Source organism: Pristiophorus japonicus, chromosome 18 (genome assembly GCF_044704955.1).
Source record: "Pristiophorus japonicus isolate sPriJap1 chromosome 18, sPriJap1.hap1, whole genome shotgun sequence".
Taxonomy (NCBI): domain Eukaryota; kingdom Metazoa; phylum Chordata; class Chondrichthyes; family Pristiophoridae; genus Pristiophorus; species Pristiophorus japonicus.
In genome coordinates this window covers 22,876,093-22,899,766 of record NC_091994.1, presented here as the reverse complement: position 1 = coordinate 22,899,766, position 23,674 = coordinate 22,876,093, and the positions used below count along the sequence as shown (strand labels likewise).

The 23,674-nt window shown below is 40.9% G+C and overlaps 1 protein-coding gene across 4 annotated transcripts in view; it reads right to left on the bottom strand.

The window, feature by feature from the left end:
- Positions 1 to 23,674, bottom strand: part of LOC139228593 (casein kinase I) — a 139,343-nt gene that overhangs the window by 53,298 nt on the left and 62,371 nt on the right. For all 4 annotated transcript variants that reach the window (XM_070859748.1, XM_070859750.1, XM_070859749.1 and 1 more), the window contains exons 2-4: positions 21,195 to 21,627; positions 7,776 to 7,816; positions 2,721 to 2,790 (exon numbers count right to left, since the gene is read on the bottom strand). In XM_070859748.1, coding sequence (XP_070715849.1) covers positions 2,721 to 2,790; positions 7,776 to 7,816; positions 21,195 to 21,378 — 295 coding nt within the window. In that variant the 5' untranslated portion in view covers positions 21,379 to 21,627. The remainder of the gene's footprint in view (positions 1 to 2,720; positions 2,791 to 7,775; positions 7,817 to 21,194; positions 21,628 to 23,674) is intronic.

Below are 23,674 nucleotides of genomic sequence, written 5' to 3'. Positions count from 1 at the left end.
TTCCACACATGGCATGTATAAGGACACTAGTTTTAAAATCTCACATATTGGGGGAAAAAGATTGAACCTTCATTACAAAATCTCATGATGGGAAGACTGCAGTTTGGTTTGTTTTTCGTTGCAGTTAGAACAGGTGAAGATCAAGCAATCCCATATAATCTGATTTGCAAACAAACCTAAAATCTTACCATTAGACAACAACAAATTGCATTTATGTAGCGTAGAATGTCCGAAAGCATTTCACAGGAGTCTAATCAGACAAAAATTGGCACCAAGCCAAAGAAGCAGAATTAAAGGAAATAAATAAGTGAAAATTATAATCCTAGGATATAGGGAGTTCACGGTTTGCTAATGAATTCCTGCATATACGATCTATAGAAAATATATCTGGATAATTAAAAAATAACACTCCAATAGTTCATCCAAAAATTAATTTGGCCTCTGGCAAAATCCAAATGCAGCTGTTAAAAAGATTCAAACAGATTAAAATATAATTGTTTTTAAACGCGACTATCCAAAGTGAATCTACAACTCAAGGTTTAAAATCCTTGCTTCACAAACATGTAATTAGGTTTAAGCCCAAGATTACTGAACACTGTCAAACCACACTTGAAGCTGTGGAACCCATCACATCAGCTTGCTCTCACCAAGATGGCCATTTAACAAAAATTACAAGATACACCCTAGATGGGACAATGTTTTTTGTGGGCGGTGTGTGGTGGGGGGAGTGATAAGTAACGAACGAGAATGCCAAAGATAGTATTTTAGGAGTTATATTTATAATTGTCAGACAGGAAGCAAAGAGTAGGAGTAAATGGGTACTTTTCAGAATGGCAGGCAGTGACTAGTGGGGTACCGCAAGGTTCTGTGCTGGGGCCCCAGCTGTTTACACTGTACATTAATGATTTAGATGAGGGGATTAAATGTAGTATCTCCAAATTTGCGGATGACACTAAGTTGGGTGGCAGTGTGAGCTGCGAGGAGGATGCTGTGAGGCTGCAGAGCGACTTGGATAGGTTAGGTGAGTGGGCAAATGCATGGCAGATGAAGTATAATGTGGATAAATGTGAGGTTATCCACTTTGGTGGTAAAAACAGAGAGACAGACTATTATCTGAATGGTGACAGATTAGGAAAAGGGGAGGTGCAAAGAGACCTGGGTGTCATGGTACATCAGTCATTGAAGGTTGGCATGCAGGTGCAGCAGGCGGTTAAGAAAGCAAATGGCATGTTGGCCTTCATAGCAAGGGGATTTGAGTACAGGGGCAGGGAGGTGTTGCTACAGTTGTACAGGGCATTGGTGAGGCCACACCTGGAGTATTGTGTACAGTTTTGGTCTCCTAACCTGAGGAAGGACATTCTTGCTATTGAGGGAGTGCAGCGAAGGTTCACCAGACTGATTCCCGGGATGGCGGGACTGACCTATCAAGAAAGACTGGATCAACTGGGCTTGTATTCACTGGAGTTCAGAAGAATGAGAGGGGACCTCATAGAAACATATAAAATTCTGACGGGGTTAGACAGGTTAGATGCAGGAAGAATGTTCCCAATGTTGGGGAAGTCCAGAACCAGGGGTCACAGTCTAAGGATAAGGGGTAAGCCATTTAGGACCGAGATGCGGAGGAACTTCTTCACCCAGAGTGTGGTGAACCTGTGGAATTCTCTACCACAGAAAGTTGTTGAGGCCAATTCACTAAATATATTCAAAAAGGAGTTAGATGAGGTCCGTACTGCTAGGGGGATCAAGGGGTATGGCGAGAAAGCAGGAATGGGGTACTGAAGTTGAATGTTCAGCCATGAACTCATTGAATGGCGGTGCAGGCTAGAAGGGCCGAATGGCCTACTCCTGCACCTATTTTTCTATGTTTTTCTATGTTTCTATTATTTTAGTTATTCTTCAAGTCACTGGTGACAGTGGATTCCAGATGTAAACTGGTAGGTAATGTCCCCAGTTCATTCTTTTATTAAAAACAAATTAATAAAAAGCACAAGAAAGGATACAAGGGTTATGTCTGCAAATTAACTCGAGAGGAGACTCCCGTAAACATACCAACTGCTCGGAAATTCAAAACCATGTTTACAGGGGAACAATAAGCCAGGTTGAAATAAAGGAACATTTGGGGATTTAATAATCAAATTTGTTAACTTTAAAGTGTAGTGATCAGCGACCAGATAATCAGATCTATTAAGAAATTGGATTTCTGAAAGCAGACTTTGAGGGGATGAAATCTTGTATGAAAGGAATAAAATGGGAAATCAAATTAAAAGGGAAGGAGGTGGTGGCAATACACGAGTTCGAAAGGAGATTTCTTTCACATTGCAGAGACAGATTATCCTGTAAACAAGTCAAGGAGAAAATTAGAGTGTAGAACTGGCATGAATGAAAAGGGAAGTCATGGTAGATGGACATATAAAATTCTGAAATGTACAGGGAAGGAACAGGATAGGGTAAACTAGAGTCAAGCAGAGGAAGACCATGAAATTGACAAGATGCAGCAATCTGGGAATACGAGAGAAATTACTATGGGTTCATTCATAAGTTTTCCTTCCCCAAAAAAGTAAATACAACCCCTTGGACTAAACCAAATGTTCAAAACCAATATAATTTAATAAAAATTCCAAATATTAATTTTGCAAGTTAACAATTATACAAAAGATTGGTATTTCCAAACAACCTCATCAATAATGAAACAATCAGTTGTACATGCTCTCATTTCCTACCTGCATTTCCCAGCTGTTTGTAGAATCTGTACTCCAAATGAAGCTGTGGAGCCCTGGATTTTATAGGTTCCTAGGGAAGATGTAAAATAATATTGGCACCTTTAGAATTTGTTGAATGAGCCATGAAAACGGTTAAAATTAAGTGATGAAGGCAATCTCCTTTGGATAATTAAAAAGTTTGGATTTCCCTTCAAGTTTGGTTTGATATCAAACCTTATTCAACTGTAACTCCTGACAAAATAGGGAAATATCTGCATGCTATCTCTTCAGGTTCTGAAATAGTTAGTGTTAAAGTGGAACCTGTTTTCCAAAATGCAAAATGAATGACGGAAAAAAAAGGCAAAGTCGACTGATCACAGAGCAAGGATACAGCACCTTTGTTCCAAGTGCTAATTAAAATCTTACACAGAAAGGATTAGCAGTAAGAGAACTTGTTAATTAGCAGGACACGCAATATGCCCTACCAGTATGTTGTTAATCAGCAATGAAGGAACAGGTCTAACTTCAGATGGTTAGGGAATGGAATGGCTGAAAAACACTCCCATAGATATTATTTCTGACTGGAGAACTGAACTCACTGGTGTACTGGAAATACCCACTCACATACATCATTGCATTGTGAAGGCACTTGAAAGGTTTTCATTTAAAATTCCAGTTTATCAAACTGTTTTAGATAAACAGTTCTAAAAAGAGTATTTTAACCTTCGTGAATGGATTGCAATTTCATTCTTAAGTATAATGGTCAGTAGCTTGCTATGTCTATTATTCAATCGATAAACAAACATTTTAGTCTGTATGCATTGGCCTGATGCTGTGGTATTTCCATATTTCAAAAGAATGTGGTGGGAATCCCATGTGATCACCAATAGCCAAAATTGTAATTGGGGTGAGTGAGGGGTTATTAATCAGTGACAAGCTAGTCCAGACACGGCAATGTAGAAGGTTGCAGATTTCAGATCTTGGGATAATTGGTCTACTAATGGAAAATGCCTTTCACCATGAACACAGAAATGTTGGGAAAAGGACTGAACTATAATGTGGTTGTAGGCCAGAAGCAATTAGCTATTCAAAGGGTTAAAGGATCTCTGCCAATTTAAAAAAAATCTAATACACCAATGATTATAAATTCAATTCAACTTGCATAGGAATCTTCTACCTGACTGCCCATAAACCTTTTTATGTTACTGTACTGTCCATAATCCTTTTTGTGTTACTGCACAGGTTTTCAATAAGTGGATCTAGATCAGCCTCCTGCTACTGCCCTTGGCCGGTTTACATTCCTCCTTCAGATATCGGATAGAACAGAGCTGGCAATTCCAGCAGCTGTTTTGACAACTCATTGTTGCCAGAATAAGGTGAGTCAAGCCGTTTATACTCCTACTTTTGAAAGCAGAACAAGGATTTGCCATCAGCTGTACTTTTAAAAAGCATTTTAAATTGCACTTTCTTGCAGTTCCTGCATTGAACACTGAAAATAAGATAAATTTGTAATTTATACTAAAATGATGCAGCATTACTTCCAAAGTCATTCGTGAAAAATGCACGCAAACATAGAAAGTCATTTTTCTATATTTACTTGCTGACTGAATGTATGCTTTTCAGTGTTCAAGGTTACTATTTTTAACTACAGTAACAAACTGCCAGTAGCTAATAGTTACACAGAGCTAATCATTCCCACATCATTTTGTTGTTAATGTAAATCTGAAGGACAAAGTTAGGAAATGCAATCCTTGGGCTGGATTTTAGGGAACCTTCCGCCGGGTATTTTGCCGGTATTTGGCTGTTTCGGGCAGAAAATGGTGCAGTGGGAAAATCCCTGAAGTCTTGCGCGGCGGTTTTGAAATACCGCTGAGGAGCAGATCGGCAGCGTGCAAGACTAGAAAAAGCACTTTTGCCCGATATTTGGCTCAGCGGTCACCCGTAGATGGGACTAAAAAAAAAAGCCGAGAAAATACCTGCCGGTGCAGCCCTTGGAACGGCGGTAGGTATGAAACCCTGCAAAAAAGGTAAGTTAAATTTTTTTTTTTAAATTCTTTTGCAGCAATTCGCTAGAAAAGGGTCTTGTGAATGTTGTGATTTTTTGGAAATTTTTAAAATTTTGTGTTTTGCCCCCTCCCTAGGCCCAACTCGCAGTGATATCGGACTTGGAGAAAAGATGCAGAAAATTTGCGGTGTGTGCCACGAATCTTCATGCAACGCCGAATTTTCCCACCGGGCGCTATTTTTCCCCTCCCCCCCCCCGAATGGTTGGCCTCGAATCCTAGAGGAGGCATAGCGATTTTTTTTCCACCAAAAAAAAATGCTATGACCCAAAACCGAATTTCTAGCCCAAGTCGCAAATGGACAAAACATTAGTGGCCAGTTTGTATATGCTTCTAATAATGTAAAGAAATCCAGTTATGAAATATTACATATTTACTGGTGTTAAGACAGTTTAGCCTAGACTGAATAGCCAAGAACATACACAAAAAGTTGGGGTTTATACAAAAAGTTTGGATCTTGCTGAAATAAGGATTCAAGCCAAGTTTGAAAATTAAATCCCAGCACCTGAGAGAGACAGGTCAAAGACAAGCTCTCTCTTCAAAATTTAAATCAAAATTAAAAAGGGGGTACCAATACTTTAATATTTTGGCTGCATTCAATAGAAATGGCATGTATATAATGACCACCAGGAGGCATTCAGCAGCTGCATAGGCATCATCCGCCCTCAGATTTTCCCCTCCTCGGCAGTGTGGCCGAGATCAGCAGCATAGTGAGGCAAACACACGTCCCCACACCTGCGCATTGGTACATCACTCTGCTGATGAGGATTTACTCAAGTTGAAATGTGCACTTAAGTGTACAATTCAATAATAAGCTATTTTTTGTTTTAATGTGTACAGTAAATGAAATTCATACTGTACTGCTAAATATGTTTGAGTTATTAGTTTTTGGGAAGGATGTTGAGAGACTTAACAAAGCTACCAATTTTTAAAGAAAAATGTTCTCGGGATGTGGCAAACACTAACGAGGTTGCATTTATTGTATTGCACTGAACTGCTGCAGATAGAAGGCTGCCCTCAGTAGTTCCATGATGAATGCTTACATAAGGCCCAAACTTGACCCTCTGGTTTTTTCGGTGCACTTACCTGAGGTGCGCCGACTTTTTGCTCCCAATACGGCGCCGAAAATGTAACTCTGCAGTCTCCCCGCTTCGTGAACCGTCCTAGGCCTTGGCGTGGCGTGGCAAGCACAGTGGGGGGGGGGGAGGGGCCGAAGCTAGGTGACAGAAAGCTGGCAGGGGGACGGGGCTAGGGCCCAGCGTCTAACAGTGCCGGCAGTATTGCGCATGCGCGTTGGAGCATTCGCGCATGCGCAATGGGGAATTAACATTGGCAATTGGCCATTTTTAAAGGAAAAGCCTTCTCATTGATTTTCGGTGCCTGAAGGAGTGCTGAGAGCTGCCAGCACCCCTTTAAGTTCCCTCTTGCAGCCTCCTTCTGCGAGCCCAGCCTGCTGCTTCTTGCGTGTTCACTGCTCTCCCGCCCGGGCTTCCCACCCACCGTCCCTAGCCTTGGCCAAAGGGCTTGCTGGTGCGTGCTGCAGTCGGTGCGTTCTCCCGCTGACTTCCCGGGCCAAGGTAGGACTTAAGTTATATTTACTTATTTTTAAAAATTTATTATTGATGGTTTTTATGCTTCTTGAATGGTGTTGTGAAGGTGCTTTGCAAGGTCCTCTGTGCTTCCCTTCCAGCTTCCCCCCCCCGCCGCCCCCATCATCTCTGGCTACCTGCATGGATTTCTTAACTCTTTGCAAGGGTTTTCTGTGCAGCTACAAGTGGCCACATAAGCTGGCCTAAGTTAGTTTGGAGCAACTATTAGATGTCCAAACTGGCTTAAATGACCAAAACAGGCGTACGTGGCTGGTAACGCCCCCTTTTGAAAAAAAAACTAAACTAAAAAAAATCCTAACTAACTCACTTACACTGGCACAAATTAAATGTGCAGAATGGGGATTTTTAAGATAATCCAGAAAAATAAGTTGCTCCAGGAAAAACGGAGCAACTCCTGGGCAAATTTGGGCCCATAGTGTGGGGCTAGAATCGTGAGGGCCAGACCAGACAGGAGTGACCGGTTCCCCTTCCCCGAAATACAACTAGGTATTTTTTTTTAAATGACAGCTTTCACGATTCATTTCTTTTCCCCCCCAACATCAACTAACAAATTACCAGACGCAGATAGATCGGAACTCATGACCACTAATTGCTAATCCACTACCATAACCTTTACACTACTGCCCCGGTTTAGGAGTTTCATTCAGTACTGAACAAGGTGCATAATTCCTAAAATCACAAGTGCATTAGCTTATAAAATTAAAAGCAGACAAACCTTTACAGCATTGGCAAGTTTTGAAAGTACACGTGCATATCATGCCGTAGAAAAACAGTGAACACAATTTGATTACTGAATAAAATATTCTTTTACTGATGGGCAGAAGAATGGCACCACATATCCTTCCAATGGTAAGAAGTCAGTGGTAAAATGCACCAAGGTGTTATAATATTGTACCTTAAAATCAAGAATAATCCTATAGGTTGCAGTGTGTCACGAAGCATTCAAATGACAACATAAAACTGAAAGTACAAAGTTGGCTCATCAACACCATCCAAATTTGGAAGTGCATTATGACCGTGAAATGACATTTCTACCAGAGTGGTTTTCTTTAATAGGTCTGGGGGAAAGCTTAATTTGTTTTAGCAGTGGCAGAAACAAACAATCGATTCATGCTATTTTATCTGTAGTGATCATAGGTTTTACTTTATTAGCTACACATTACACACTGGGACAGCGGATTTGCAGCCATTCTTCTCATTCTAACACTTGGCATAGCTTGGTATAGGGTGTGCATGTTTAACTAGTTTTCAATTTCATGGGTTTTTGTTTAAATAAGTGAACAAATTGCATCACAATGGTATCACCGGTTGTGCGATTCAGCATTATTGCTGCAATTCACGTACAATGAGACAGCTATATTTGTATTACATCTATTTATTTATGGAAAATCAATATAACTTACCAGTTTGATGGCCACATATTCATTTGTGTACAAATTCTTTCCTGGATGAAACAGAGGAATGAGAAATAAACAAATTAAAAAAATTTTTTAGGAGATAATTCATCAGCAATGCATTATTGGTGTCAGTTCAGATGGGGATGTATATTTCTTTGCAATAATGCTCGAAGTGCAGAAAAGTGCAAGGACAACCAGCTTAAGGATGTCATTCTGTAGTATAAATCATAGGCAGGAGTTTTCGTTGGGTTGCACTGCTTTTTTCAGCACAAATTGTACGAAATTGGCCAAATCAGTGCAAAAGATCAAGGAATTTTAAATGCAAATTCCACTTCACGATCTTTTGCGCTAGTTTAAAAAAACATTCAGCTACAAGTTAACCCCGCCCACAAAACTGCCCACACCCTCAGATTAATCACCATTGAAAATTTCTGCTAATATATATATATATTTTAATTTATTAAGAATCTAACTACTGTACACCAATGTAATTAGCAAGTGGTTCTGTATAGATTTTTTAAGTCATTTTCAGTTATTTAAAATCTGGTTACTCACAGGTGGTGGGCTAGATGCTGATTTAGCAAAAATCTTTTTTTGTGATAAACCCATTTTCAGTTGTATCAACACTGCACCAGGTTATCACACTTAAATATAATCAAGGGGTATTTTGAAAGCAAATTTAATAAAACATTTTAATAAGATAATTACATTCCAAAATGCTGCGCAATTGCACTGGAATCCCCTCCCTAAACCTCTTTCCTCCTTTAAGACACTTCTTAAAACCAAACAGTAGTAGTGAGGTTGGGGATGGCATCAAACAGGAAATTAGGGATGCTTGCAATAAAGGTACAGCAGTTATCATGGGTGACTTTAATCTACATATAGATTGGGCAAACCAAACTGGCAGCAATACTGTGAAGGAGGATTTCCTGGAGTGTATAAGGGATGGTTTTCTAGACCAATATGTTGAGGAACCAACTAGAGAGCAGGCCACCCACAGACTGGGCCTTGTGCAATGAGAGAGGATTAATTAGTAATCTAGTCGTGTGAGGCCCCTTGGGGAAGAGTGACCATAATATGGTAGAATTCTTTATTAAGATGGAGAGTGACACAGTTAATTCAGAGACTAGGGGACTTGAGGAAAGGTAACTTCGATGGTATGAGACGTGAATTAGCTAGGATAGACTGGCGAATGATGCTTAAAGGGTTGACGGTAGATAATCAATGGCAGATATTTAAAGATCACATGGATGAACTACAACAATTGTACATCCCTGTCTGGTGTAAAAATAAAACTGGGAAGGTGGCTCAACCATGGCTAACAAGGGAAATTAGGGATCGTGTTAAATCGAAGGAAGAGGCATATAATTTGGCCAGAAAAAGCAGTAAACCTGAGGACTGAGAGAAATTTAGAATTCAGCAGAGGAGGACTAAGGGTTTAATTAGAAGGGGGAAAATAGAGTAGAATAAGCTTGCAGGGAACATACAAACTGACTGCAAAAGTTTCTATAGATATGTGAAGAGAAAAAGATTGGTGTAGACTAATGTAGGTCCCCTTGCAGTCAGAATCAAGTAAATTCATAATGGGGAAACAAGGAAATGGCAGACCAAGTGAACAAATACTTTGGTTCTGCCTTCACGAAGGAAAACACGAATAACCTCCCGAAAATACAAGGGGACGGAGGGTCTAGCAAGATGGAGGAACTGAAGGAAATCCTTATTAGTCAGGAAATGGTGTTAGGGAAATTGATGGGATTGAAGGCCAATAAATCCCCAGGGCCTGATCGTCTGCATCCCAGAGTACTTAAAGAAGTGGCCCTAGAAATAGTAGATGCATTGGTGGTCATTTTCCAACATTCCATGGGCTGTGTTCCTATGGATTGGAGGGTAGCTAATGTAACCCCACTTTTTAAAAAAGGAGGGAAAAGAGAAAACAGGGAATTATAGACCGATTAGCCTGACAATGGTAGTGGGGAAAATGCTGGAATCAATTAAAGATGTAACAGCAGCGCATTTGAAAAGCAGTGACAGGATCGGTCCAAGTCAGCATGGATTTATGAAAGGGAAAGCATGCTTGACAAATCTTCTAATTACATCCTCAAAAAATTCTAGAAGAGTGGATAAGGGAGAATCTGTGGATGTGGTGTATTTGGACTTTCAAAAGGCTTTTGACAAGGTCCCACACAAGAGATTAGTGTGCAAAATTAAGGCACATGGTATTGGGGGTAATGTATTGACGTGGATAGAGAACTGGTTGGCAGACAGGAAGCAAAGAGTGGGAATAAACGGGTCCTTTTCAGAATGGCAGGCAGTGACTAGTGGGGTACCGCAAGGTTCAGTGTTGGGACCCCAGCTATTTTCAATATATATTAATGATTTAGACGAAGGAATTAAATGTAATATCTCCAAGCTTGCAGATGACACTAAGCTGGGTGGCAGTGTGAGCTGTGAGGAGGATGCCAAGAGGCTGCAGGGTGACTTGGATAGGTTTGGTGAGTTGGCAAATGCATGGCAGATGCAGTATAATGTGGGTAAGTGTGAGGTTATCCACTTTGGTGGCAAAAAACAGAAAGGCAGATCATCTGAATGGTGACAGATTAGTAAAAGGGGAGGTGCAACGAGACGTAGGTGTCATGGTACATCGGTCAGTCATTGAAAGTAGGCATGCAGGTACAACAGGATTTGACTATAGGAGCAGGGAGGTCTTGCTGCAGTTGTACAGGGCCTTGGTGAGACCACACATTGATTATTGTGTGCAGTTTTGGTCTCCTAATTTGAGGAAGGACATTCTTGCTATTGAGGGAGTGCAGCGAAGGTTCACCAGACTGATTCCCGAGATGGCAGGGCTGACATATGAAGAAAGACTGGATCGACTCGACTTATATTCACTGGAATTTAGAAGAATGAGAGGGGATATACAATTCTGACGGAATTGGACAGGTTAGATGTAGGAAGGATGTTGCCGATGTTGGGGAAGTCCAGAACCAGGGGTTGCAGTCGAAGGAGAAGGGGGTAAGCCATCTAGGATCGAGATGAGAAACTTCTTCACCCAGAGAATTGTGAACTTGTGGAACTCTCTACCACAGAAAGTTGTTGACTCCAGTTCCTTGGATATATTCAAAAAGGAGTTAGATGTGCCCTTACGGCTAAAGGGATCAGGTGGTATGGAGAGAAGGCAGGAGTGGAGTACTGAAGTTGCATGATCATCAATGATCATATTGAATGGAGATGCAGACTCGAAGGGCCGAATGGCCTGTTCCTGCACCTATTTTCAATGGTCCCAAGTTTTGTCCCGCGGCGAAAACGGCGCACCTCCGAGCTGGGTGCCTGTTTTTCGCGCCGAAAACTGCGCCTAAAACAAAGTCCGATATTCTCGAGCTCCTTGGAGCTCGATGTCTGCTTGGAGCGGCGCGCTCTGCGCAGCAGGGGGCAAAGCCTAACATTCACGCCAATTTTCTAAGCAGCAGGGGGCGGGTACAATTTAAATTTGCCTTCGTGGTGCCGGCAACCCTGCGCGTGCGCGTTGGAGCGTGCGCGCACGCGCAGTCTCACACAAACATTGGCACTCGGCCATTTTTTAAAATACTGCAGAAAAAGTGAAGATTTGTTTCTTGGACCCCTGCAAAGGCTTGTAATTTAATTTTTTTGATATTTCTGTGTGTGAGGGAGTGCTTTTAGCAGCACTGCTGAATAAATCACCTGCTGAAATCAGCGAGTTCAGCTTTTCATTGCTAAACTTGCAGAACCGGTGCTGCATTGGTGCATGCAAATTAAGGACTGTGTGTTTGGAGAAATAAGAGTGCCAATTCAACTTTGCAATAATACGTGGTGTTGACAATGCAGCACCCATTCTGCAAATTTAAATATAAAACTGTCGATGTGGCTGCCTCTCCCTGTCCAAATGGCCTCAGTCCCCCTCACAGCTCGAAGGCAGCTGCTGTATCTTCGGCTGCCGGCCAGCCACTGACGCCGCCCCTAAAGCATGGCCGAATGGCCTCAAGCACCATAAAGAGCTGCGTGTGTCAGGTGTTGATTCTTCGGCTGCCGGCCAGCCACTGATATCCTATGGCCGAATGGCCTCACGTCCGTCCGCTGCTGATTCTTTGGCTGTCGGCCAGCCACTGACGCCGCCCCTAAAGCGTGGCCGAATGGCCTCAAGAACCTTAATGAGCTGCGTGTGTCCTGTGTTGATTCTTTGGCTGCCGGCCAGCCACTGACGCCGCTGCTATCTCATGGCCGAATGGCCTCACATCGGTCCGCTGATTCTTCGGCTGCCGGCCAGCCACTGACACTGCTGATATCTCATGGCCGAATGGCCTCGGGTCCGTCCGGTGTTGCTTCTTCGCGGCCAGCCACGAAGAGAATGAAGGCCTGCCTCAAGCACTGCAGCTCAGCTCGAAGCTTGCTGCCGTCGAGACACTGACGCCACACCCCTGCCTGTCTCCAACATGAAAGGCCTGCCTGAAGCACAGCAGCTCGAAGGCTGATGCTATTTCACACAGGTAGGAACATGGTTTATTTAATCTTTTCTTTGCTTATAAATTTTTATTCAGGTTGGATTTATTTGTATAATATTTGTATAAGTATAACTCAGGATTGATTGTCGAATTTAATGACTTCCCTTCCCCCCCCCCCACCCCCCGCCCAATTTGTAACCTACGCCTGATTTTCTAAAGTGTAGACAAGGTTTTTTCGAGCGTACAAAAATCTTCACTTACTCCATTCTAAGTTAGTTTGGAGTAAGTTTTCACTCATGAAACTTTGAAATCAGGCGTAAGTGGCCGGACACGCCCCCTTTTGAAAAAAAAATTCTGTTCCAAAGTGAAACTGTTCTAACTGACTAGAACTGGAGCAAACTAAATGTGGAGAATTCCGATTTCTAAGATACTCCGTTCTACACCAGTTGCTCCTAAAAATCAGGAGCAAATCATGTGGAAACTTGGGGCCAATGTTTCTACCTCTTTGACCAAGCTTTTGGTCATCGGCCCTAATTACTTCTTGTGGCTCGATCTCAAATTTATTTGTTTTGTCTTGTAACACTCGTGTGAAGCGTCTTGGGACATTTTACTACATTAAAGGCGCTATATAAATACAAGTTGCTGTTGTTCATTTATGTTCAATGATATGCAAATGACTTTCAGCAGAAACTTGAAGGGAAAAAAAACACTTCTCAAAACTAGTGGAATTTGCACCTGGATCGCCGATTGCTCCCAAAGCATAAACTCTTTCACAAATACCGGTAATAATTCCAATGTTGTAGAACATTAGTTTGGTCTTCCTATGGCACTATTTTGAAGAGCAGCGGAGTTCTCCCTGGTGTCCTGGACAACACATTTATCTCAACTGACACCAAAAGCAGAAGTTCTAGTTCTTTATTTCATAAGAACATAAGAAATAGGAGCAGGAGTAGGCCATACGGCCCCTCGAGCCTGTTCCGCCATTTAATACGATCATGGTTGATCCAATCATGGACTCGGGTCCGCTTCCCTGACCGTTCCCCATAACCACTTATTCCTTGCTGTGCACAAATTAGATACCTATTACAACAGTGACTACATTTGAAAAATATACTATTGGCTGCAAAGCGCTTTATAAATACAAGCTCTTTCTTTCCTTCCTTAAGTTTTGAGTCAAGATTCTGGTTTAGGCGAGATCACATCTGTACAGTCATACCTACAGTTCTGATCGGCAGGCGATTCCCAGGTGGGCAGAGGAAACGCTCAAGGACACCCTCAAAGCCTCCTTGATAAAGTGCAACATCCCCACCGACACCTGGGAATCCCTGGCCAAAGACCGCCCCAAGTGGAGGAAGAGCATCCAGGAGGGTGCTGAGCACCTCGAGTCTCGTCGCCAAGAGCCTGCAGAAATCAAGAGTAGATAGCGAAAGGAGCATGCGGCAAACCAGGCTCCCACCCTTTCCTTCAACCGCTGTCTGCTCCACCTGTGACAGAGATTGTAATTCCCGCATTGGACTGTACAGCCACCTGAGAACTCACTTTTAGAGTGCAAGCAAGTCTTCCTCGATTTCGAGGGACTGCCTACGATTTTAAAAAGGATATAGTTATTGGAAGGAGTGCAATGGATAATTCCAAGGTTAATTCCAGAACTAAGGTGTCAGGGGTATGAGGAGAGGCTAAATATCTCTGAAAAGAGGGTTAATTCAATAGAAGAGTTATTATAAAGAGTTTGGGGAATGTGGATTCAGATAAATGTGTGTTCAAAATTCAATAACCAGGGCTTAGTTTAAAATAAGAATGACAAAGGAATGTATGACAGGACTCAAAAAAGGGACTATGCATGGTCACGTCAGTTAACAGGATTCAACGTTATTAGATTTGGAAATGAATCAAGACTCGAGAAATTGGATAGGTGGCGACTCTTGCCTGAAATTTTTTACCCTTTCTCAAAACAGCAACTTTCTGTAATTACAGTAATTTCCACACATACCAATTTTACTCCATGCAGGCTCTTTAAAATCTGCATGCAGCATGTATTCTTTTGCTTCAGTGATTGTTTTATTTTAATTTCCAGATGGAATTATATACATACAAAAATAGCTGATGAAAAATGTCATCTCAATTGAAAAAAAATCATGCAATATTGTAGAAAAACCACCGATTGAACGAAACTCAGAAAATGAGGAATCAACATTGGCAAAAAATGTTTGCTAGGATATTGTTACTAGTCTGAATTCATACAACTATTATATATATATATATATATATTATATACACACACACACGTTTTTTTTTAAATGGGAAAAGTCTCATTTTAGTTCCTGAAATAACGTCAGTTTTAGTCTCATTACTTCTATCTAATTTTAGTTTCTTTTAAGTTTATAGTCTTCATGAAAACAATGCTAATGTTTGTCCAGTTCCCAACTATTAATATTTTAGTTTTAGTGGGACAAAGGAAGGGGCGCAATGGTAAATTGTGTTTTCGTTTTGTATATTTTTATTTAGTTTTTACAGGAATTGTATCAAAATTTGTGTTTCAAAAAATATTAAATTATTTCACCTCAAACAAACGCCAAAAAGAATGTTGAGAAATAATAAACTGGTATTTGAATGAAAATTAATACTTTTGTCTTTTTCAATTTCCAACATCTAGTCCAATATTTCTGCACTTCTGACCAGTGTTTAGAGAAATAATTTTAATTTAGTCTGGCCTCTGTCTTGAGTTTTATTTTTAATCTTTGCACTCATTCTACTCTTAATTGAAACTTGATTCAAATTAGTTTTAAGCACTAACTTTTGATTTTTCTGTGTTATTTACATTGCTGAATTCAAAGTTATGGATAATTTTAAAAAATTGCACAAAAGTCATCAGGATTGGAATGCACAAGAAACTTGATGCCAATCTTAGTCTCAACAAAAATACAGTAGCTTTTGTCAAATACTACTGCTTCCCCTCATTTTAGGTGATGAAAACACTGAATTCAATGTTGAAATGCTGCATTTGAGTTAGAGACTACATTTTCAAAGATCTTTCTTGAAGGCAAATAACACATTGAAATTTTAATTGGCCTGATAATCATTCTGAATAGATGCAAGATACAATATTTGAAGACTTATTCAAATTTCAACAATGCAGCTTCACTCTACCCTTTCACTACACTCAATAGTGAAAAGCACTAAAATAGAGACAAGTGCAAGCTTAGAAACATAGAAAATAGGCACAGGAGCAGGCCATTCGGCCCTTCGAGCCTGCACCACCATTCAATAAAATCATGGCTGATCATTCACCTCAGCACCCCTTTCCTGCTTTCTCTCCATACCCCTTGATCCCTTTAGCCGTAAGGGCCATATCTAACTCCCTCTTGAATATATCCAATGAACTGGCATCAACAACTCTCTGCGGTAGAGAATTCCACAGGTTAACAACGCTCTGAGTGAAGAAGTTTCTCCTCATCTCAGTCCTAAATGGCTTACCCCTTATCCTTAGACTGTGTCCCCTGGTTCTGGACTTCCCCAAAATTGGGAACATTCTTCCTGCATCTAACCTGTCCAGTCCTGTCAGAATTTCATATGTTTCTATGAGATCTCCCCTCATCCTTCTAAACTCCAATGAATACAGGCCCAGTTGATCTAGTCTCTCCTCATGTCAGTCCTTCCACCCCAGGAATCAGCCTGGTGAACCTTCGCTGCATTCCCTCAATAGCAAGAACGTCCTTCCTCAGATTAGGAAACCAAAACTGAGCACAATATTCCAGGTGAGGCCTCACTAAGACCCTGTACAACTGCAGTAAGACCTCCCTGCTTCTATACTCAAATCCCCTAGCTATGAAGGCCAACATACCATTTGCCTTCTTCACCGCCTGCTGTACCTGTATGCCAACTTTCAATGACTGATGTACCATGACACCCAGGTCTCGTTGCACCACCCCTTTTCCTAATCTGCCACCATTCAGATAATATTCTGCCATTGTGTTTTTGCCACCAAAGTGGATAACCTCACATTTATCCACATTATACTGCATCTGCCATGCATTTGCCCACTCACCTAACCTGTCCAAATCACCCTGCAGCTGCTTAGCGTCCTCCTCACAGCTCACACTGCCACCCAGCTTAGTGTCATCTGCAAACTTGGAGATATTGCACTCAATTCCTTCATCTAAATCATTAATATATATTGTAAATAGCTGGGGTCACAGCACTGAGCCCTGCGGCACCCCACTAGTCACTGCCTGCCATTCTGAAAAGGACCCATTTATCCAGACTCTCTGCTTCCTGTCTGCCAACCAGTTCTCTATCCACATCAGTACATTACCCCCAATACCATGCGCTTTGATTTTGCACACCAATCTCTTGTGTGGGACCCTGTCAAAAGCCTTTTGAAAGTCCAAATACACCACATCCACTGGTTCTCCCTTGTCCACTCTACCAGTTAATCCTCAAAAAATTCTGGAAGATTTGTCAAACATGATTTCCCTTTCATAAATCTATGCTAACTTGGACCGATCCAGTCACTGCTTTCCAAATGCGCTGCTTTGTCATCTTTACTAATTGATTCCAACATTTTCCCACCACTGATGTCAAGCTAACCAGTCTATAATTACCCATTTTCTCTTTCCCTCTTTTCTTAAAAAGTGACGTTACATTAGCTACCCTCCAGCCCATAGGAACTGATGCAGAGTTGATAGACTGTTGGGAAATGATCACCAATGCATCGACTATTTCTAGGGCCACTTCCTTAAGTACTCTGGGATGCAGACTATCAGGCCCCAGGGATTTATCGGCCTTCAATCCCATCAATTTCCTGCCTAATAAGGATTTCCTTCAGTTCCTACTCCTCACTGGACCCTTAGTCCCCGAGTATTTCCGGAAGGTTATTTGTGTCTTCCTTCGTGAAGACAGAACCAAAGTATTTGTTTAACTGGTCCGCCATTTCTTTGTTCCCCATTATAAATTCGCCTGAATCTGACTGCAAGGGACCTACATTTGTCTTCAGTAATCTTTTTCTCTTCACATATTTATAGAAGCTTTTGCAGTCAGTTTTTATGTTCCCAGCAAGCATCCTCTCGTACTTTATTTTCCCCTCTTAATTAAACCCTTTGTCCTTCTCTGCTGAATTATAAAATTCTCCCAGTCCTCAGGTTTGTTGCTTTTTTTGCCCAATTTATATGCCTCTTCTTTGGATTTAATACTATCCTTAACGGTTGAGCCACTTTCCCAGTTTTATTTTTACTCCAGAGAGGAATATACAATTGTTGAAGTTCATCCATGTGATCTTTAAATGTTTGCCATTGCCTATCCACCGCCAACCCTTTAAGTATCATTCGCCAGTCAATTCTTGCCAATTCACGTCTCATACCATCGAAGTTACTTCTCCTTAAGTTCAGGACCTTAGTCTCTGAATTAACTGTGTCACTCTCATCTTAATAAAGAATTCTACCATATTATGGTTACTTTTCCCCAAGGGGCCTCGCACAACAAAATTGCTAATTAGTCCTTTCTCATTACACATCACCCAGTCTAGGATGGCCAGCTCCCTAGTTGGTTCCTCGACATATTGGTCTGGAAAACCATCCCTAATACACTCCAGGAAATCCTCCTCCACTGCATTACTACCAGTTTGGTTAGCCCAATCAATATGTAGATTAAAGTCGCCCATGATAACTGCTGTACCTTAATTGCACGCATCCCTAATTTCTTGTTTGATGCTGTCCCCAACCTCACTACTATTGTTTGGTGGTCTGTACACAACTCCCACTAGCGTTTCAGTATCAAAGACATGAGGGGCAATGGGGTTGTGCAGTAGAGCACCAACACCCAGTTTCTACAAATGGAGGATCAATCTGCAACTCAGCACGGCTTCTAATATTAGCTACGTTGTATACATGAGTAGAGGCAACGAGGCAGTCATCATCTCACAACATTGCCAGAGGCGTGGGAACAGTTTTGTTTTTAATCAATGCTAAATTTGAACACAGGGATCTTAGCTGAAGCTTAACACTTAACTAAAATGTTTAAATTGAGAGAGCCCATTTCAGAGTTTGGCTTTGGACACACCTATTAAGTGCCAGGCAGGCCTTTCACTTGCCCAATACCCAAGGCTGAATTTTGGGATAATTTGGAAGAAAAAAAATGTAACCAGAATATCTAAAAATGCCTTTGTACTGTGTAGTGTGTCGATACTTCAGAAAGGCACGGGTAGACATTAGGTTAACCTGTTGAATGTAAGAGTCGGAATACAGCTCCAAAAATCATACCTAATTTGGCATACAATAGTAGCTTTCTTTCTTCCAACGAAGGTATCCTTCAACATACTATAATTGTACAGATCTGTAGTTGTTTTTTTCGGACTTATTGGTACCAGTATGCATTAAAAAATTACACTTGAGTAAATATGCTTTAATGTTTGTCTACACCAGTATCATTCATGTAGTTACTAGACCTTCACATAGCTCAAAATGGCCTTTATATTCCCACATTACAACAGCGACTACACTCCAAAAGTACTTCATTGGCTGTGAAGCGCTTTGAGATGACCAGTGGTCATGAAAGGCACTACAGAAATGAAAATCTTTCTTTTCTTTCTATAGGGAACCCAAATCTGGAAAGACATCTACAATTGCACATCTAGTTGCTTCTTACAATTCACCAGGATGCAGAATACTCACATAACTGCACTTGAGAGATTCTGGTGACAACACCGAAGCTAGCAAGTCCCACAGGTGAGGTCTGTGGACACCAGTCCATTTAATAGTGCATCGTGTCCTTTTGTGTTGAAATTATTAGAAATATTTAACTATGCAGATAGATTTTATGAAAGTTAAATATTTGCCATCATAATATATATTATTTCATCAAGCAATTCAAAGCACTTCCAATACCATATATACATCATCGTATGTGGTACCCTGTACAATTTTTGATCAGAAGCCAAATTATAGCATTCTTGTCATTAATTAAGAAATCCTTTTTCATCCATGTGTGAGGTTCAGACTTAACGGTCCTTCTCTCAAAAGCATATTTCAAGATGACTACAAAAAAAATTGTCTCTCTCAGCAGAACAAGCGGTGTTGAATTATTTCACATATGGCACTTACATTCTACAAAACTCAAAAACCTGAAGCTGAATCTATTCCTGAATCCAGTTCATATTCCATGAGAGAGAGAGTAGTGAAAGTGCTTGGTTTTTTTTGAACAAGGGGAGATAACTGCAGCAACTGAATCCATATTTTCATTCAAATACTTTGAATAGTTCTTCCATAATTGATTACTCCTTCCTTTTAAAATTCGAGAAGGGAAGAAAAAGACCCATCTGCTGAGTAGGAACTATATCAGAAGCTTTAATACCGCTCTCAAGCTGCATGTTCAATAGATATTTGCAACTCGCTTCAAAGATTTATAAATGTGCAAGACTTAATTCATAAAGCTGTTTGCCAATACTTTGTTATGTAGCTCACATAGCAGTTGTGCTGAATGGCTGTCAATTTTTAGAAGAGATATAGCATAACAGGGATGAGAGGCTTTTGTTACGAGGAAAGATTAGAGAATTTGGTGCTTTATTCATTAGAAGAGAGAAGGCCAAGAGGAATCATATAGGTCAAATGGCAAACAACTTGGTTCAGCATCAGAGTTGACCTGATTAGTACAAGAGAATGGTGAAGTCTCCAAGAAAGATGATTTCAGAAAGAGGATGCAAGATAGATTGCACTCTATTGGCCCGGAATTTGCGATGGGCAATAACAGCGAACAAACAGCATCCCGGTTATTACCTTTTTGAAACTGACTGCAACTTCAGGATGTAGCGCATGTGCATCCTAACACAGAAATCCTGAAGTTGTGGTCAATCATTTACTTCTCCGACACTGGCTGTGCTGTGGCACGCGACCCGCACCCCCCCCCCACCACACGCACCCAGCCGCCGCCCGCCAATAGCCAGCGTAATCAGGAAATCAGTGAAACTGACAAAAACATTGGCTTTTCCACAGTAATATCGCTGTTAAATACCCCATTAAAAGTTAGACCCTTTTGGATTAGCTGTCATTGGGGTTTTAACAGCAAGTTGAGTACTAAACAAATGTTATGGCCCTGAAAAACCCATTTTAATTTTGTGGAGCGTCAAATTTATTCATTGCCATAAAAATTACAATTTAAGAAACTTTGTTCATCTTTATTTCAGATTTACCTTTTCCCCATGCGAGAGCCCCAATCTTAGTTTTGCTCTCTAACATTTTTTTTAATTTAGAATTAACTTATTCACTTCCTGGCTCCCGGTTTGTGAGAATTCTGCATTGTGACTGGTTGTTTAAGACAGCTTGCTGACATCATAGCAGCTCGCACTATGGGATTCCCCATTAACTTACACTGATCTCAACTGAACGTCAGAAAAGCCGAACTTCGCCAGAGAGATCGCGAGATCTTGGTGGGAAGCTTGCTTGGGGCCAGCAGCAAACACCTTTGCTTCGCCACTGACCGCGAATTACAGCCCATTGTGTTTGACAGAAAGTTACAATTCCAGAGATATACTGGGGTGGAGAGAGTGGTACAGATAGTAGATAAATATAGTGAAATGTCACAGGACTAGGATGAGATACTTTCAGCCATAGGAGACCAGTACAGTGATTCAAAGGAGATAAAAAATGAGCAACAGGGCATCAGGACAAAATACCACAATTTACAATCCATATTCAGTGCTCAAATGATTTAGTCTCTAAGTTAACTCGGGGACAGCTGTTTTGACAAAAACTATACAAAATGAAGACTAAGTGAAAATATGTACAGTATGCTAGGTATAAGAGAACATTATAACTGGAAAGGATTATGTATATGCTGAAAGTACCACTTTGGTAAACAGACCAAGTACCAGTTCTTTGCAAGACTACAGCTAGACATTCAGTTTGTAAGAGTCAAACATATACATTCCTGAAAATTAAAAAAAGAGTAAGAGGGAATCAGCAATTTTGATGACTCTTACCTAGTCGAAGCTCTCCAAAATTCCCACATCCAATCTTCTTCCCCACTCTGAAGTTGGGACCCACCATTAAGACTCCAGAGCTGGTCCCCGTACTCCGGCCACAGTTGGTTCCACGCCCGCCAGATTTTGACATTCTTTTTGTTTCTTCCGCTTCACCCCTCCCCCCTCTCTTATCAAAATCCATAAGTTTGTGATAGCCTGGCTTCTCCACGGTTACGCTGCCATGCAAACCCACAATGTCAAAACTTGGAATTTTAGAATATCATCACGGTTAAAACAATGGGCTACTACAAGTTTAGCACCACCAAAGGTCTCGACAAATCTTCCATTTTTGTCTTCTTTTGTACATTTTTTAAAAGACAACACATCCTCACGTCAAATCGAAAATAGAGATGGAACAGCTGAATTCCTCCACCTTCCTTCTTTGGTAGACCTACAAAACAAAAAATAAATCAAACAACATATTTTTACAGTTCTATTTTATGATAGCAAAAAAAAGTCTCAATGTTAGTGAGTGAAAGGAACAAACAGCTTTTCTGTTCCTTGTTATGCAGGAATATTATAGGAGAGAGTTTACGATAATTGGGGGATAAAGTGAAGTCAATCAATGCTGAGTTTGCAACGTACTGCACATTCTGACATTTGAGAAGTGGTATATTTTGTGAATGCTTGCAGTGTAAAATCTTAAAAAACTCATTACTTTTCAATGCGTTTTCAATAAGTCAGCTTTGCTACCAAGACAGGTACGAATGGTCTGCTCCAAGATCACCACCAATCCCCCACCACCCTCCCTGGGTAACTGGCTGACGAGACATTGGGTACTGCCATGCACAATTTCCTTTTTCCTATTTTCCTTTTGAGAAAATATGTCTCAGGTGCTGCTGGGTGCCTTCTTGCTTGGCATGGATTAGATTACAGATGGGATCGAACCTATATTTTGTTACCACACCACAGCTCTGAGCATTAGTGCTTCAACTCTCGGTACAATCTACTTCTCATAATCTAAAGCTGCTCAATTCCAATAATCTCATTATTGCCCTAAATTCCCACTTTGCTGTGTTATTTGCATTGATTAATTCAAACTATTGGATAATTCAATATTTTTTCAGCGCAAAGAATTTTGAATTATCAGTTAACTAGATCCACAAGTTGGCTTTCCCACAGTACCTACTTCAGGTGATGTGAAAGCAATTCTAGCTTATACTTATGCTACCATCAAGGCCAGTGCTGTCTGGATGCATGCCATAGCTGAATAAGATGACATTGACTGTGAGAAGCTCCGTATACTCAAAGTGGGAGTACTGGATTCCATCATTAAGGTTCAGTGGGTGGGTGAAAAAGGAAATCTCAGTCAAAAGCCTATTCACTCTTGAATATGGTAAATGTAGGCTGGAGGATTAGCAACCAGGACTACTTTATTATTTTGTGATTGAAGGTTGATATTAAACAAAATCAAAATGGGTGTTCAGCCCAAAGCAGAGTGGTTCAGATGGCAAAGACAGTAGCGAGAAAAACGGCCAAGCATTGGTCAAAGACAATAATCAAAAATGCTGGAAATACTCAGGTCAGGCAGAATCTGTGGAGAGAAACAGAATTAATGTTTCAGGTCGATGACCTTTCGTCAGAACTGGAAGAAGTTAGAAATGTAACAGATTTTAAGTATGGGCAGGGAAAGGGGGAGGGGAGGAAAGAACAAAAGGGAAGGTCTGTGATAGGGCGGATGGCAGGAGTGATTAAATGGCAATAGGTATGATTGTACAAAGCAAAAAAAGAGATGGTAATGGGCATTACTTGCTTGGAAACAATTTTGGACAGTATCAGAACCAATTTCAGAACTCCAAAGATGAACTTGCTGAGAACTTCACATTAGCCATACAAATCATCGCTGAATACATCTCAGCAGGTGTGTCTTAGAATGCTCCATTCGACATAAATCGGTTTAAACCTGCAGTCAGAGGTGTACTTCTAACTGGAACTGGAACTCCATCGTCCCTCTATAGGTTAGAACTGCTTCACCGCCCGTAACGCCAGTGAAGACAGCTCCATTAAGGTCTTTTAATTAGCAATACTATGAGACAATGTAAACCGGTGTGTGAATATCAATTATTGGAAAGAATCAACTTTTGTTCAAGTTTACAGACAGGAGCACCATCTGACAGAATTACATTTGCATTCATGCTCATCTATTTGTTCCAAGATTGAGGTTCCCTTACTGTGATGTTTTCCACTTGCCACTGACTAGCTAGGTGGCACTGGGAACTAAATGAAAGCAAAACTTCACAACACTTTCTAAAAAGGCATCAATGTTTCAAAAGAACTGTTGTACAATGATTCCAGGAACTACTTAGTGTTCTTTTTAAGTGAAGATCAATATAAACCAAAAAAAAGTTTTCTAACTTAAGCAAGACTGCTGAAAACAAGAAAAAGTCCTCAAAAATAATGGTGGTGGGGTGAAAGGTCACATTGGCAGCTTTGCAGTG